The sequence below is a fragment of the Peromyscus maniculatus genome, chromosome 6, assembly GCF_049852395.1.
Source record: "Peromyscus maniculatus bairdii isolate BWxNUB_F1_BW_parent chromosome 6, HU_Pman_BW_mat_3.1, whole genome shotgun sequence".
Taxonomy (NCBI): Eukaryota; Metazoa; Chordata; class Mammalia; order Rodentia; family Cricetidae; genus Peromyscus; species Peromyscus maniculatus.
Window position 1 is genome coordinate 10895339 of NC_134857.1, and position 17349 is coordinate 10912687.

The window sequence follows — 17349 nt, forward strand, 5'->3', positions numbered from 1 at the left end:
AATGGGATAGAATCCAAATTCCAGAATTAAGCTCTCATAGTATTCTGGCCCATGGATTTTTGACAAGGGTGCAAGACAACTAACTAGAGAATTAAGGGTCTTTTCAGGGATTGGTGGTGGAATATCTGTAGACAGAAAAAAATAGTTTTTAAAAGAAACTTGGACTATATCATACACAAAAACTAACCCAAACATGAGTAGTAGCATAAATTGAGGAGTGTAGATTATAAACACTTCTGTTTTGTTTTGTTAGGCAGGGTTCCAAGTTGGCCATGAACTTGCTATATAGTCCAAGATGACCCTGAACTTTTGAGACAAAGTCTTGCTAAAGAGCTTAGGTTTGTTGCAAATTAATTGTGTAACCCACATTTTTTTGTTGTTTTTGTTTTGTTTTGTTTTGCTTTGCTTTGTTTTTTTTTTTTTTTTTGATTTTGTTGGTTTGGGTTTTGTTGTTGTTGTTGTTGTTTTGAGATAAGTTTTCTCTGTGTAACAGCCCTGGCTGTCCTAGAACTAGCTCTGTAGACCTCAAATTCAAAGAGATCTGCCTGGGATTAAAGGCACGTGCTACCACTGACCGGCAACCACGGCAACTCTTACAAAGAAAAACATTTAACTGGGGCTGGCTTACAGTTCAGAGGTTTAGTCCATTATCATTATGGAGAGAAGCACAGCAGTATGCAGTTAGACATGGTGCTGGAGAAGGAGCTGAGAGTCCTACATCTTGATCTGCAGACAGCGGAAGGAGACTGTATGCCACATTGGGTGTAGCTTGAGCATGTAAGACCCTCAAAGCCCGCCCTCACAGTAACACACTTCCTCCAGCAAGGCCACACCTCCTAATAGTGCTACAATTAATTACCTTGCCAAATGTAAGCTATGCACCTCTCTAAAGAAAAGACTAAATCTGGTTTGGTAAGATGGCTCAGTGGGTAAAAGTGCTTACTTTGAAAGCCTGGCGGTCGGAGTTTGATCTCCAGAACCAGAGGGATGCAGTGACATATATCTGTAACCTAGCACTCCTACAGTAAGATGGGAAGTGGAGAAAGAAGAATCATCTGGAAGCTCAAAGGTCAGCAGCCTGGAGAAGGAAGCTCAGCAGCAAAAATAAGAGAAAGATTCCACCCCAATGAAGTAGTTTCTAAGAGTTGTCCTCTGGTCTCCACACCCAAGCTGTGGCGTGTGTGTACCCACATTCACACACAGTTGTGCACAAAAAAAATAAATAAATATTTATAAACATATAAGTAACAATAATAATGGCTAGGTAACTCTGACTCTATTCAGCATTAAAATGTTTTATGTTGTGATACCACCAAAAAATGAAAAGATATTGCATGTAATAAAAAATTCCTTCATGCAATGAGAAAATTGCATTGAATTTAACATTTGAAAAATCATCCAATAAAGGAAAAATTTGTAGAATGTATTTTTTAAAATCTTACAATTCAATGAAAAGAGATAGATAATCTGATTTTGAAATGGCTACAGGATCTGAATGACCCCAAGAAAATATATAAGTGGGCAAGAAAAGCATGAAAAGATACTCAACATTATTATATTGATTTTTTTTTCTTTTTTTTTTTTTTTGGTTTTTCGAGACAGGGTTTCTCTGTGTAGCTTTGCGCCTTTCCTGGAACTCACTTGGTAGCCCAGGCTGGCCATGAACTCATAAAGATCCACCTGGCTCTGCTTCCCGAGTGCTGGGATTAAAGGCGTGCGCCACCACCGCCTGCCTTTTTTTGGTTTTTCGAGACAGAGTTTCTCTGTGTAGCCTTGGCTGTCCTGAACTCACACTGTAGACCCAGCTGGCCTCAAAACTCACAGAGATCCTCCTTCTTCTGCCTCTTGAGTGCTGGGATTAAAGGTGTGCGCCACCACCGCCAGCCTATTGATGCATTTCAAAATCGTAGGAGATGCTACTTCACAGCCACTACACTAGTTATAATAAAGAAGGGAGGGAAAGGCTGCCAAGATGCGTCACCCACTGAAGATGTTTATTGCCAAGCTGGAGGACTCCAGTTCAGTCCCGGGATCCACAAAGAAGATGGAGAGAACCAACTCCAGGGAGTTGTTCTTTGATTTCCATACTCCATTCCATGTGACATGCATACACACACACACACACACACACACACACACACACACACACACACACACACACTCAGATAAATGAAATGCAATAAAAAGGAGGGAAATAACCAGGGTGAAGAAAGGTATGAGAATTGGAACCATTAATACCTGTGTGGGGATATAAAACTGTACACTCTGCAACACAGCTTGACATTCCCTCAAGACATTAGACATAGTGATCATGTGACTAGGGAGTCTTCTTAGGGAGTCACCCAACAGAATTAAAAAATGCAGCCACATCGAAAGCATAAGCAACAGCAACAACAAAATAGGTACTTATTATGATTTCATCAATATTAAAAACAATGATAGCATCAAGAAAATGACAATGTAATACACAGATGTTCATGTAAGTGTTTATGTAGTATACCCTTGTTGTTGAATATTATTTAACCATATAAAGGAAGTACAGATACTTGATGCAATGTGAATGAGCCTCAAAAATATTAGGCCAAGTGAAAGACACAAAAAGCTACATAGTATATGATTCGCTTTGTGTAAAATCACACACACACACACACACACACACACACACACACACACACACACACGGGAAATCCACAGCTGCATAAAAGTTATTAGTGATCCTGAGAGGTTGAGGAGAATGGTAAGTAATTGCCAGCGGGTAGGCTGTTTCTCTGGGGAGTGATGAAAATATTTTGGATTTAGATTGTCCACCTTTGTGAACATACTGAAAATTTGAATTATGTGCTTTAGATGTGTGGCTTGTAAGTTATGTAAAGTATAGCTCAGCAAAATTTCAAAAATTTGAATGTTATGCTCTTTGTGGTCATCACCACGGAAACATCTTTCCTGCTCCTCTAGTCCCTGCCTCTCCACCTTTCTCCCATCTCCATGTCCTCTAAGTTGGTCTTTTCATGGTTTGAAATGATCCTTCTACCTCATCCTCTGCAGTAGCCAGGCCCCCAGGCATATGACACCTGCTCTAAAAGCTGTTATCTTGGGCAGGCAAGATAGCTCAACTGGAAAGACAGCTGCTGTTGAGGTGACAACCCAAGTTTAATCCCCAAGTCTCATATGGTGGAAGGAGAGAACCATGCTCTAGAAGTTGTCCTAGGATCTCAACATGTGCCCAGCCCCAAATAAAAGCAACTCAATAATTTTTTAAAGTTTAATTTTATTTTATGTACATGTCTGTTTTGTCTGCATGTATGTTTATGTAGCATGTCTGTGCCTGGTACCCACAAAGGCCAGAAGAAGGCATCAGATCCTTTGGACCTGGAGTTACAGACCATAGCTGCCATATGGGTTCTGGGAATCGAACCCCAGGTCCTCTAGAAGAGCAGTGAGTGCTCTTAACCACTGGGCTGTTTCTTCAGCTTCTGTAATGATTTTTTTAAGCTATTACCTTAAAAAAAGGGATGTTTTTGGTGTGGTGGTATTTATATGAATTATAGTTACAGATTCTACATTTTAACTACTAAAATCCTTGAGTAACAATGGCTGTCTTTTTTTGTTGTTTTGTTTTTGGAGATAAAGTTTCTCTGCGTAACAGCTCTGCGTAAAGTCCTAGAACTTGCTTTATAGATCAGCCTGCCTCTGCCTCCTGAGTGCTGGGATTAAAGATATGTGCCACCACTGCCCAGCTAACCATGGCCACTTTTAAAAACCATATTATGAAGCCAACAATGACAGATTTTTCAAAAGTCCTAAGGATGAAGAACTAAAAAAAAAAAAAAAAAAAAAAAAAAAAATTCTGTTAATTATTTTCTATTTCTTTATAAATATTTACTTGTTATATGTCATAGTTAATTTTTCTAGAGCATTATATAATTCCAAATTTATTACAAAGCATAAATTTTTTTTCAGTAATCCAATTAAAATGTGACCATCTTGGGCTGGAGAGATGGCTTGGTTATAGGCACTGACTGCTCTTCCTGGGAACCTGGGTTGGATTCCCAGGGCCCAATGGCAGCTCAGGACCATCCTTCCAGGGGATCTGACGCCCTCTTCTGGCTTCTGCAGGAACCAGGCACACATGTGGTGCACACAAATAAGATAATAATTAAGAAATTGACCATCTTATTTTAGCTATAACTTACAATTGATAGCAATCGATCCATATTTAACATGATGATTCAGTTCTGTCAAAAAAGGTATGTTATTTAGTGGGAACTTCATATACTCCAAATCTGTGGCATGTCATACATAGTAGTTCTGATGAGTTAAGCACCCAAGCCTAATTTACGATTATAAAGAAAGCCGTATCTTTGATTATTTCAACTTTTTGCGTGTGTTGCTGTTTGAGCTGAGCGGGTGGCTGGATTCAAGCTACCTTAAGTGTAGTAAGTGAAGTGACACAGCCAAGACTTGAAGTCTGAAAGTAAGTTGCAAGGACTGATTAATTCTAATTCTCGGTTAGCTAGAGTCAGTAAAACAAATGCCAATGAGAAGCTAGTTAAGTAATCACTGGGCACTTGGGTCCATAGAATGGCGGTATATAGGGGGCCTGGGTATAGGGTCCTGAAGAAGTCTCTTCGGTGATATCTCCCAGTTGAGTTTCTTCTTTCGTTGCATTCATTAATACTTTTGCTACCTATGTTATAGTCTCCCCATGTAAGAATGAGCTGGGCGGTGGTGGCACACACCTTTAATCCCAGCACTCAGGAGGAAGAGGCAGGTGAATCTCTGTGAGTTCGAGGCCAGCCTGGTCTACAGAGCTAGTTCCAGGACAGCCAAAGCTACACAGAGGAAACTCTGTTTTGAAAAAATAAAAAGAGTGTCTTGAGCAGGTTATCAAATTTTGTTCCCCAAAATGGGACTGTTTAATTTCAGTGACCGATGAAATTGGCATGAAGAATTTACTTGAAAACAGAATCTAAATCGTGAGGAAGCCAAGTTTCCAGTGCCCTCAGTTACTCAAGCTGTTTTCAGGATTTCCATGCCTACGATCCCGGGAAACAAGAGATAGAGTCAGAAGACTCGGCTCCCTATACTTAAGAAACAAGTCCCAGAATCCCACCGGGACTCCAAGTCCCAGAAACCCGCGCAGCAAATCCATCCAGGAAGCATAGCGGGCTAGGCGCGGACGCGACCAAGTACAAGAGTGGGGGGATCAACCCTGCGCGTGTGTGCCTCCTAGGTTCTTTTATGGGAAAATTTCCGTTTTCAGGCTGCATTTTAGAGTCCCCCCATTTCCGAGCGTCTTGGGGGTAGGCCGGCGGGCCCCGTTCCCGCTGCCACCCGCTCCTCCCCCGTGAGGATGAGAGCGCCGGGGCCCCGCAGCTCCTGCGCCCGCCCTGCCGCGGAATGCGGCCTTGGGAGCGAGCGTGGTGGGAGGGGCCGCGGCGGGAGGCGTGCTGTGCGGCGCGGCGGGAGGAGCGTCGGGGTTCGGGCTGCCGCGGCCAGGCGACCCTGCGCTCGGCGCCGCGGGCTCGGCGGGCGGGTCGGCGAGGCGGGCGGCCACGGAATCCCGGCGGACTCGGGCGGCCAGGGCCGTCGCGGCGTCCGGCCCTGCCCCGGCCCCCTCGGCCTCCGGCGGCGAGGCGGGGGAGTGAGGAGATGCCGACCCAGAGGGACAGCAGCACTATGTCCCACACGGTCGCGGGCGGCGGCGGCGGGGACCATTCCCACCAGGTCCGGGTGAAAGCCTACTACCGCGGGTGAGTGGCCGCGCGGGGCGTGGGCGGGCCCGGCGCGCGCTGGCGGCCAGGGTCTGGGCGGCGCGGCCCGAGCGGTCGCGGGGGCGGCGAGGGGCGCGGTTGGTGGCGCCCGGGACGGATGAGTGGAGGTCGCCTGGGAGGAGTCGGCGGGAGAGAGTAGGTGCACCCGAAGGGGGGGAGAACAGATGAGCTGACGGAGGGGTCTGCGACACTTCGGGGCTGGGTGGGTTGAGGGTTTCCAGCGGACCTTCTGTTCGCCCACTGCGGCGGGTTCGGGGGCCTGGGCTGCTCCGGTTAGCTGGCTCTTTTCATCACCGACAGGCCAGAAGCCTCCGGTTTTGTAAATCAGATTTATTTCTGCCCTTCGCCGTGGGAGAGTTGATGAAGTGAGTCTGGACTACGGTCGTATAGCCAGTACAGTAGTGAAACTTAATACTAAAGTCGCTGCTGTTTTTAAAGGATGTGCATTGGCTCCTTCGATATTGTCAGAGTTCAGTGGCAAATGTGCTGATCCACGTTTTGGAAGCCCTTCGTTAGGGTGAGATACGGAAAGGTGCGACGACAGAGCTTTAAATCTTCTCGACTACTTGATTACCAAACGTCTAAACTAATGTGGCTGCCAAAAGCAATCCAGTTCTAAGATCATTGTGTTAAATAATTTTCTATCATGACTTATCGTAAAGTTCTGACCTTCCTTTGAATTCGGTTTGTGGCTTGAGATCATTTAGGAGGTGAAAGGCCAGCGTGAGCGTAGAGACTGGAGAGTAGGGATTAACAGAAAACCCAACTGCTTGTCTAGGCAGAAATAATTTGTTTTTAAAAACTTCAAGTACCACAAGGTTAAAAGTGCTGTGCGTGCTTTTACATTCCTGAGGGGATCAGTGCAGACATCAGACCTCCAGATTGCTTCCCTGTTTTCATTTCAAAGAGAACTGGAGCTCCACATGTCTTAATGCTCAAGGCCTTAGGCTTGCTATCATTCAGCCTCTGTAATGTCAGACTCACTTCAGAACTAATTTGTAGGACTTATAGTAGACATTGTTGCTTTTACTTAAAGCACAGGTAAGAGAGGTTTTGACTTTAAAACAATCCTCCCAAGTACATTTTTCTTTACTTTTTCTTTGAATTTTTTTAAAAAGTTGATAGTTGTTGTAATAACTGCTTTAGCCATTTTGGTTCATGGTCAGCCGTGAACAAACTTTGCAAGATTGAAAGAATCACAGCCCTCCTTCCATGAGCAAACCAACCACACAACTGTGTCATAATTTGAGAGATATTTTACTTTAGAACACCGGTTCTCACCCTTCCTCATGCTGTGACCCTTTAACACACCCAGTTCCTCCCGTGGTGATCCCCAACCATGAAATTATTTTCATTGCCGCTTCACAACTGTAATTTTGCTATTGTTATCCATTATAATGTAAATGTGTTTTCCGATGGTCTTATATGACCCCTGTGAAAGGGCCCTTTGACCTCCAGAGGGATTGTGACCCACAGGTTGAGAACTACTGCTTTAGAGTGGGTTCTATTTTCAAAGCTGACAGTCAGTTCATGGCTATTTAAGGTGTAGCAGATGAAATACAGTGGATTTTAAAGAAACTGATTATTGATAGGCTAACAAACGAGTCAATATGAATCCATGCACATAATAGGAAAGCACATATTGTGACCAGGTATAAAATAAAGTGTGGCTTTTCACTGTCCAGTCTCCACAGGCTCTGCTGTTGATGGCTAATTTGTGGTTCTTCTGAAGGTTGCACTTATTGTTCTAAAAGATGCATGTATGTGGCTGGAGAGCTGGCTCGGCCACTAAGAACACCTGCTGTTCTTCCAGAGGACCCAAATTGGGTTTGAAGTACCTGGGTCAGGTGGCTCAAAATTTCCTGTAACTCTAGTTCCATGGGACCCTATACCCTCTTCTGGCCTCTATGGCACCCCCATACATGTGACACACACATATATATATATAAATAGAAATAAATCTAAGAAGAGTTGCATTTATGTTTCTTGAGGTACCATCTTTAGATAGTATTTATTGATTACTTCCACTGAAAGGTGAAAATTATAGTGTATTTAATTTTCTTTTTTGGTTTTTTGAGACAAGGTTTTTTCATGTAGCTTTGGTATCTGTCCTGGATCTTGCTCTGTAGACCAGGCTGACCTCGAACTCACAGAGATTCGCCTGGTTCTGCCTCCAGAGTGCTGGGATTCAAAGTGTGCACCACTACCATCCTGCCTATAATTTTCTAACTATATACTTTCCGTCTCCTGTCTTTTGTGTCTCTCAGATCTTGGTTGTTTAGCTATTGTTTTTAGTTTTTACTTACTATACCTTACCTCCAGAGACTCAGTGAAAGAGCAAGAGACTGATGCTTTTTCATTTCCCCCATATTTTTATTAGTTTGACAAGTGCAAATAGGTACATCATGTAAATAATTTCCAAAAGTTCTTTGGAAAGAATCAGTGTGTTGAACTCTAGAAACACAGGTATTCTGTGGGGATTTTCTTTATTTAGTGCTCCAATTATTAAAAAAGAGAACGAGAATATGGATATATGATTTTTCTGATTAAAATTTCTTGAAGCCATTCTAATTAATATTATCTTTTAAAATTTAGGAAATTTTACTAAAGACACAACTAACTGCATGTCTTTAGTGCTTTGTAATCAATAGAAACATCCTAATACTACTTTCCCCCCAAGCTTCCTCTAAGGACAACCTCAGTACTCTAAACTGTACCATTTTCTGTTCTCTGACTCAGCCATTAAGATTATATGTTTATTAACAATAAACTAAACTGGTGGTTATATTACAGACAGCTGCTTATTAACATCGATGAGGCCAAAATGAGTCACTAGCAAGGACAGTTAATAAATAAGTTGGATAACAAATCCCATACATGATTAGAAAGTAGACTCCTTTCCCTTCTATTGCTAAGTAAAGGAGGGTTTGCATGTGAAAGTGTTTTGGGGGGCTGGGGATAAACTACCCAGTTGGTGGAGTGCTAGCCTACTGTGCATGAGGCCATTGGGTCCATCCCAGCACTGCATAGACCTGCCCTGTGGGACACCGTGACCCACCACTTAGGAGGTAGAAGTAGGAGGGTCGGAGAGTGAGGTGCTCTTCACTTTGGATGCTTGGGTACGTGAAATTTTGTCTCAGCAACAAGAAAAATTTCTTTTCATTCGCTTCTTTGAAAGACCTCTGTTGTGCAGCTCCACACTGCTTCGTCCTAGCGGTGTGACTTTCCAGTGAAGGCTGAATCCATGAATGTCTCCAGTGAGTGAATTTCCCTCTCCTTTCTTTTTTTTTTTTTTTTAAAGATTTATTTATTTATTATGTATACAGAAGAGGGCACCAGATCTCATTACAGATGGTTGTGAGCCACCATGTGGATTCTGGGAATTGAACTCAGGACCTCTGGAAGAGCAGTTGGTACTCTTAACCTCTGAGCCATCTCTCCAGCCCTTCCCTCTCCTTTCAAGCATGGATCCGATGTAATAGTTTGTTAGGTTTGATTTTGGGGGAAAGCTTGTCCTCCTAGATAGAAGAGGCATGCACTTTGACTTTTTCCTAGTTTTTAAAAGTAGGAGATTTTTCTAATTTTTAAAGCACTGACCATCTGGTTTGACTGGAGACGACTAAGAGTGCTTGTCTTGTGGTCTGCACCCCTTCCCCACATGGGAACTCTTCAGTCAGCGGCCCTTTTCAGTTGTTACGTAGTGCTGTTGGAGGAAGAGAAACAGGTTTTTTTGGTTAGTGATTGCCATTGTGTGCTTATCCTTATATAAAGGTACTTGAGGAATAGAATTTAACCAGGTAATGTCTGGCTACTCATTTCCTTACATTGTACGCATACAGGAGTTTGGCAGAAAGCTTGTAAAAAGCACCTTTTAAGCCATTGTTGTTGACTGGTGATTACAGTCCAGAGGGTTCCTTCAGTGCATATTAACTGTTTTCGGCAGTGCAGGGGATCATACCCATTCTTGGAGCCGCCCTCCTACTGAGCTGTGTCCACAGCTCAGGATTGACTCTGCACATTTGGAATGTAGAGCTGTTTGCATTTTTCCCCTTGCTGTGAACAAGTCCCATCAGGTCTTGTTCTTAAGAGTATTGCAAAATTATTTTAGCTGTGTACTTTTCAACATTCGAGCTGAAGATGTAGTTCAGCTGGTGGAGTTCTTGCCTAGTGTGCACAAAGACCTGGGTTCCATCCAAGCACTGCATTAAACCAAGTGTAGTGGTGCTTGTCTGTAATCCTAGTATTTAGTAAGCAGGGGGATTAGGACTTCTCAAACTCATCCTGGGCTACATAGTCATAGCTTGGAATGTGTCAGACCCTGTCTCAAAAAAAAAAAAAAGAGGTGGGAATGGTGGAGTGGGATCCAAATTCATGGGGTAATTGGCCCATAGCGTGGCCAAAGAGAAAAGAACCCTCTGAAGTCTTAACTTTGGTAACACTGAGATGGATGAATGGCCTGTTGGCATTGAGGACTGAAGCTGAGGAGTTGGAGAAATTGGTGAGGCCCGAGAAGCACATGCACACTGAGAGGCTGAAGGAGAAACCGAAGGAAACAACTGTTCAGAAAATTCTCCCCAGTGCCTACTCCTCCCCTCCTTGATAGTCTCTGGCTGGCCTCAAACTCACTGATAACTGAGGCTGGCCTTGAACTCTCCATCCTCCAGTCTGTGCTGCCTGAGGATTACAAGGTGTTTGGGAACACATTTTTCTGTGTGTTCTCTCTCCTTCCTTCCTTCCCTCCCTCCCTCTCTCCCTTCATAGCTCTCTCCTTCCCTTGGCCCCTTCTTTTCTTACACAGCATCCCATGTAGAGCAACCTGGCACCTAGCATACTCTGTAGCAGAGGGTGGCCTTGAGCTTGTGGTTTTCCTACCTGTATCTCCCTAGAGGTGGAATAACAGGTGTGTGCCATGGTTTTACACCATGCTGGTGCTCTAACCTAGAGTCTCTTGCATGCCAGGCAAACATTTCACCAACTTAGCTGGTTTTCCAACCTGTTTCCCTTCTAATTTATTGATGGAACATTGGCATTTTGTCTGTTAAAGTTGCTAGGCATTTCTCAGTCTGTTGTTTATCTGAAGATTTTTAGTTTTGTGTAATTAAATCTGTGTTATTCCCCCCCCCCCCTTATATGTGGCTTCTAGGTTTGTTGTCTTAAGTAGATGCACTTCTCATTTACAGGTAGTCTATAGCTTTGTGCAGGTTTTAAGTAATCACCTTCTCAATATTATATTTTGGGGTATAGTCATCAGTAGTTTTGTGATACAACTTATATTTTAAAATTCTACTAACATTTTTTGAAAGAGGTCTTGTAGCTGGAGTTATCTCCAGTCCCGCCCAGTCTTGTAGCCACTCAGACCCAAATAAACACACAGACTTATATTACTTATAAACTGTATGGCTGTGACAGGCTTCTTACTATCTAGTTCTTATATCTTAAATTAACCCATTTCTATTAATCTATAAATTGCCATGTGGCTCGTTGCTTACGGGTACTTTACATTTTACTTCTCATGGTGGCTGCTGGCAGTGTCTCCTGACTCAGTCTCCCACTTCTCAGAATTCTCCTCTCTCTTTGTCACATCTATACTTCCTGCCTGGCTACTGGCCAATCAGCACTTTATTAACCAACCAGAGCAACACATTCACAGCATACAGATATCCACAGCAAGGTCTTTCACTACTGGTTTGAAATAAGTGTTACACACTGTATTTCTCACAATGTGCATAGATAACTGTTCTGTGCCATTGATTTGGGGAGAGATCTGCTTAGTACATGCCACAACTTGATTATTACAGGATAGAGTTTGATGTGCTTTGTGAAGTCTTATTTATTTAATCTTCTATTCCCAGGGTTTTTGTTTTGGTTGAATATTGTGCATTTTACCAAGGATTTCTTGCTTTCACAAATGAGAACTTTTATTTCCTCCTATTTTGCATTGCTGTGACAAATATCTTAAGGAAGGAGTTGTGTTGGCTCATGCTCTCAGGGGTCCTCTCATAATAATATGGTGGAAACAATTTCAGCAAGGAGTTGTGTCAGCTCATGGTCTCAGAGGGTTCAGCACATCATCTCTTGGCCCCATGTACTTGAGTAAGACATCATGGTGGCAGATGCTTGAGGCAAAGGACAGCTATTGATATCACAGTGGGCCAAGAAGCACTGGTCTCACTGTGACCTGCTTACTCTGGCTAGGCCTCACCTTCCAGTGTTTCCAGAACCTTACAAAACAGTGCCTATAGCTACGTACTAAACATTCAAACAGTGAACCTGTGAGGGACATTTCAGATTCAAACCGTATCTTTCTCATAGGCTTATTGTATCCTTTTTTAAATTTTAATTGGAGTCTTTCTGCATTGCCTTGACTGGTGTAGTATTCGTAGCCTCAAGTAATTCTCTTGCCTCAACTTCCCTAGCAACCGGAATTACAGGGCATGCCATTGTGCTCAGCTTTATGTCACTGCTTTTTTTGTTGTTTTTTAAAGATAGGGTCTCGCTGTGCAGCCTGGCTGGCCTGGAACCCACTATGTAGACCAGGTTGGCCTCAAACTCATAGAGATCTGCTGGAATTAAACAAGAGCACTACCAGGCTGGTCTACAAAACAAGATCCAGGACAGGCACCAAAACTACATGGAGAAGAAACTGTCTCAAAAAAAAAAAAAAAAAGATTATTTAGGAGCTGGAGAGATGGCTCAGTGGTTAAGAGCACTGACTGCTCTTCCAGAGGTCCTGAGTTCAATTCCCAGCAACCACATGGTGGCTCACAACCATCTGTAATGAGATCTGGTGCCCTCTACTGGCCTGCATGACACATGCAGGCAGAACACTGTATACATAATAAATAAATCTTTTAAAAAAAAGAGGTGCACTACCATGGCAGGGTTACTACCAGTTTTTGTGTGTTTAAACGGAACTGCCATTTACTAATAACCATTTCTGGGTTACCTGTCCTGGAGTCTGGAGGATGATGTCATTCATCTGACTGACAGTCTTGCTGCTCTTCTTCATCTTATTTTTCTTAACTATTTGGCTGGGACAGTGTTGGATTAGAGCAATGCTTTTCTCTTAATGAAATATAATTAGGGGTGAGAAATTTCATCAGCTACTTTTAAAAATGTTAACATTTTTACAGTTATATTACAGTTTCAGGAATTGTGGTTATATTGTACATATATTTTTTTTTTAATGTTCGCAACAGTGCTCAGGGAGCTTGTCATTATTTTCACTTTATAGGTAAGATTGAGGCTTAGTAGACACCGATACAAAGTTGGGCATAACTTTCAAAGAACTCGTTTTATGTGCTTGTTCACTTTGTGTTTTTTTGTCTATTTTTAAATTTCACTGTTGTTGCTTTTTTTTTTTTTAGAGAGGTTTATTTCGTGGGGTAACTTACAAGTAAAAGGACAGGTTACAGGGTTCGGGAGAGGTGGAGCGCAGTCCAGGAGAACTCTGCTCAGTCTACCTCCAGCGTCAGGATCCAGGAACCAAGAGGGCCGGTACATCTGGATCTCCTCAGGTCTTTTTTTTTTCTTTCTTTTTTTTTTTTTTTTTTTAGTTTTTCGAGACAGTTTCTCTGTGTAGTTTTGGTGCCTGTCCTGGATCTTACTTTGTAGAGCAGGCTGGCCTCGAACTCACAGAGATCCGCCTGCCTCTGCCTCCTGAGTGCTGGGATTAAAGGCGTGTGCCACCACTGCCTGGCTATTTAGTTTTAAGATTTTTTTATTTTATGTGCATGATGTATGCCTCCATGTATGTATATGTCTCATGTTCATGTCTGGTGCCCATGGAAGTCAGGAGAGTGTGTTAGACCCCCTGGCATTGGAGTTACAGGTTGTGAGCCACCATGTGGGTGCTAGGAACTGAATCCTGGTCCTTTAGAAAAGAGCAACTGGTACTCTTAACCACCAAGCCTTCTCTCCAGATTATTTGCTTTTTTTTTTTTTTTTTTTTTTGGTTTTTCGAGACAGGGTTTCTCTGTGTAGCTTTGCGCCTTTTCTGGAACTCGCTTTGGAGACCAGGCTGGCCTCGAACTCACAGAGATCCGCCTGCCTCTGCCTCCCGAGTGCTGGGATTAAAGGCGTGCGCCACCACCGCCCGGCCTATTTGCTTAATTTTAATATTTAACAGAATTGATCCATTATGGTATTTTCCTATAAATATGTCGTTCTTCCTCATTGACTCCCCCACTGCCCTCTGCCATTCCCCTCCCCTCTCCTCCTGTCCCCTCCCCATCCTGCTGTCCCCTCCCCCTCCTGCTGTCCCCTCCCCTCTCCTGCTGTCCCCTCCCCCTTCCTGCTATTCCCCTCCTGCTATTCACTGCCTTCTCTCTCACGGTCTGCTCTCTACTTTGATGATGCGCACCACTCCCCAGACATAAATCGATTAAAAAACAGTCTTCATATGAGAGAAATGATGAGGTATTTGTCTGAGTCTGACTTACTTCACTCAACAGCGATTTCCAGTTCTGTCTGTTTTTCTGCAGGTGTTATGTCTTCCTTTTTCTGTATGGCTGAGTAAAATTCCATTATGTCTATGTGCCATGTTTTCTTTATTCATTCATCTGTTGATGGATGTTGTGGTTTAAATAAAATTGGCCCCATGGATTCAAATATTTAAATGCTCTGTCATTAGGGAGTGGTGCTACTTGAAAGGTTGGTGTGGCTTTGTTGGAGGAAGTGTGTCACTGGGGGTGGGCTTTGGGGTTTCAAAAGCTCAAGCCAGGCCCAGTGTCCATCTCTTCTGCTGCTTGTGGATTAGGATATAGAATTCTCAGCTCCTTCTCCAGCACCATGTCTGCCTGCATCTTGTCTTGCTTTCCACCATGATGTTGCTGGACTAAACTTCTGAAACTGTAAGCCAGCCCCAATTAAATGTTTTCCTTATTAGAGTTGCCGTGACCGTGGCGTCTCTTCACAGCAGTAGAACACTAACTAAGACAGTGGACACCTGGGCTGCCTCCCCCCTCCCCCTCCCTTTTTCTGACTCATAACCACTGTAAGTGTGCACTAGTGAACGTGCATGTGCTGCTGTCTCTGTGGTGTGCTGACTTGCACCCCTTTAGGTCCGTACCCACTTGTGGTAGTGGGCTTTGAGCTGTTAGGGAGCACACCATGGATGTCCATGGCAGCACAGCAGTGGACAGTCCCGCTAGCAGTGTGAGGCTGCTTCTTCCCCACACCCTGACAGAGTGTGTTGTGACTTGTTTTTTTAAATTAATTAGTTTGTTGGTTTGTTTTTTGAGACAGGGTTTCTCTTTGTAGCTGTGGCTGTCCTGGAACTTGCTCTGTAGCTCAGGCTGGCTTTGAATTCACAGAGGTCCACCTTCCTCTGCTTGCTGAATGCTGGGTAATTTATTTATTTGTATTTTATGTGTGTGAGTGTTTTGCCTGCATGAGCCCATGGAGGTCAGAAGAGGTTGTTAGATCCTCTGGAACCGTGTGGGTGCTGAGACCCAAACCCAGGACCTCTGCAAGGTCAACAAGTGCTCTTCACCACTGAGCATCTCGCTGGCCCTGTGCTTGTTTTCTTGATGGTGGCCATGCTGACTGGGTGCCTGGGATCTCAAAGTAGTTTTCATTTTCCTGATGGCTGAGCATGTTGCACACTTTCCATGAATTTATTGGTCCTTCTGATTTCTTCTGAGAGCTGTCTGTTCAGTTCATTAGCCCATTTATTGGTGGGGTGATTTTCTTGACGTTTAAATTTTTGTTGTTCCTTCTGTACTCTAGATATTACTCTCCTGACCAATGCGTTGTCAACAAACAGCAAAGTTGTTTTTCCCTGTTCTCTGGGCTGTCTTTTTTTATTATTATTATTTTATATTTTTTTTATTTTACAACACCATTCAGTTCCACATAATAGCCACAGATTCCCCTGCTCCCCCCCCCCCCCCCCCGGGCTGTCTTTACTCTGCCGATTGTTTCCTTTGCTCAAAAGGTTTTTAATTTCATGTATTCCTGCCTATCATTTCTTGGGATTATTCCTGTGTTATTGGAGTCTGTTTCAGAAAGTCCTTGCTTTGCCTATATTTTGAAGTCTTTTTCTGTAGCATTTCCAGAGTTTCAGGTCTGCCATTAAGGTCCATTTGATCCATTTTGAGTTAATTTCAAAATGATTACATTTATTTTTTTTTTGTCTATGCAGCGTGCGTGCGTGCGTGCGTGCGTGTAAGTGTAAGGGGCACACATGCTTTGGTGGATGTGTGAAGGTCAGCAGACAACTTTTAGGAGTTAGTTCTCTTTACGATGTGGGTTCTGAGGATCTAATTCAGGCCCTCAGACTTTGAGCAAGCCCTTTGACTTGCTGAACCATCTCACTGGTCTCCACTTTCAATTGATTTTTAGGCAGAATTACAGATAGGGATCTTATTTTAGCTCTCTACTATGTACTATATATTACTGTACACTAAATGTGGAAACCAATTTTCCCAGCACCATTTTTAAAATTTTATTTTTAAATTAAAGTATAATTACATCATCTATCCCCCTTCTCTTTACTCCCTCCGTCCACTGCTGTTTCCCTCACCTCTTGCTCCTTCTCAAATCCATGCACGCCCACTCACACATGAACACACACATATGCAGGTCTCAGGGTATATAAATGCCTAAATATGTAAATAGAATCTGCTGAGTCTGTTTAGTGTTCCTTGTATGTATATGGGTTCGGGCTGACCACTTTGTTTTGGATAACCAATTAGGGGCTTATCCTTGGGAAGACTTAATTTTACCGTCTCAGCAGTCCTTAATTGCCTGTGGTTCTTTGTCTTCAGTGGGTTGGGGCAAGGTACCCCTCCTCCATGTCAGCATGTCTCTTGGTGGTGTCCTTAGGCCTTGTTTGGTCAGCCATGTTATTGCAGGTGTGGTGGGCTTAGCTTCCCTGTCATTTCTAGGAAACAGTCTCACAGCAGCTCCTGGTCCTCTGGATCTTAGTATCTTCCCCCTCTGCCTCCTCCTGTGGTGTTCCTTGAGCCCTAGGCCCAGGACCTTTCCTGCTGTGTGCTTTTGGCCCTTTTGTCAAGAATTAGTGGCAGTGCTGTGTGAGCTCCTTTGTGTTCTCTGTGGTGTCCTGCTGATGTGCTGTGGTTTTGTTTCTGTGGCTCCGTGGTATGTAATTCAGAGACAGGTGCTGTCCTACCTCCATCATCACTCTGTCTGCGGGATTTTGTGTTTCCATAGGAATTTCAGGATTGTTATTTCTAGTTGTATGAAGAAATGTAACTGGAATTGGTGGGAATTCTGTTGAACTGGAGATGATTTTTGGTAATATAGCCATCTTCTCTTTATTAATTCTGCCAACCCATGAAAACAGAAGGCGTTTCCATCTTCTCACGTCATCTTCAGGGCCTTTGTTTTGGCTGTGAAGTCTTTCACTTAAATTTTTCTCAGGAGTATTTCATTATTTATTTAGAAGCTACTGTGAGTGGGATTTCTTTTCCTACAGATTTATTTCTGCCAAGTTCACTGGTATGCGGAAAAACTCCTGGTTGTTTTCAGTCCTCCTGCTTTGCTGTGAGAATGCTATCATGAGAGGATGTTGACTCTGCTTTCCTGACCGCCACTTTCCCCCTTAGGCTCT

At 43.4% G+C, this 17349-nt stretch overlaps 1 protein-coding gene across 2 annotated transcripts in view; it reads left to right on the forward strand.

The window, feature by feature from the left end:
- The first annotated feature begins 5480 nt into the window (after nt 1-5480).
- Prkci (protein kinase C iota) overlaps nt 5481-17349 on the forward strand; it is a 61451-nt gene continuing 49582 nt past the window's right edge. The window contains exon 1 of one of the 2 annotated variants that reach the window (XM_076573938.1): nt 5481-5753. In XM_076573938.1, coding sequence (XP_076430053.1) covers nt 5653-5753 — 101 coding nt within the window. In that variant the 5' untranslated portion in view covers nt 5481-5652. Of the gene's footprint in view, nt 5754-5943; nt 6140-17349 lie in introns of those variants that run through there. The other variant, XM_076573939.1, reaches the window with a different exon arrangement.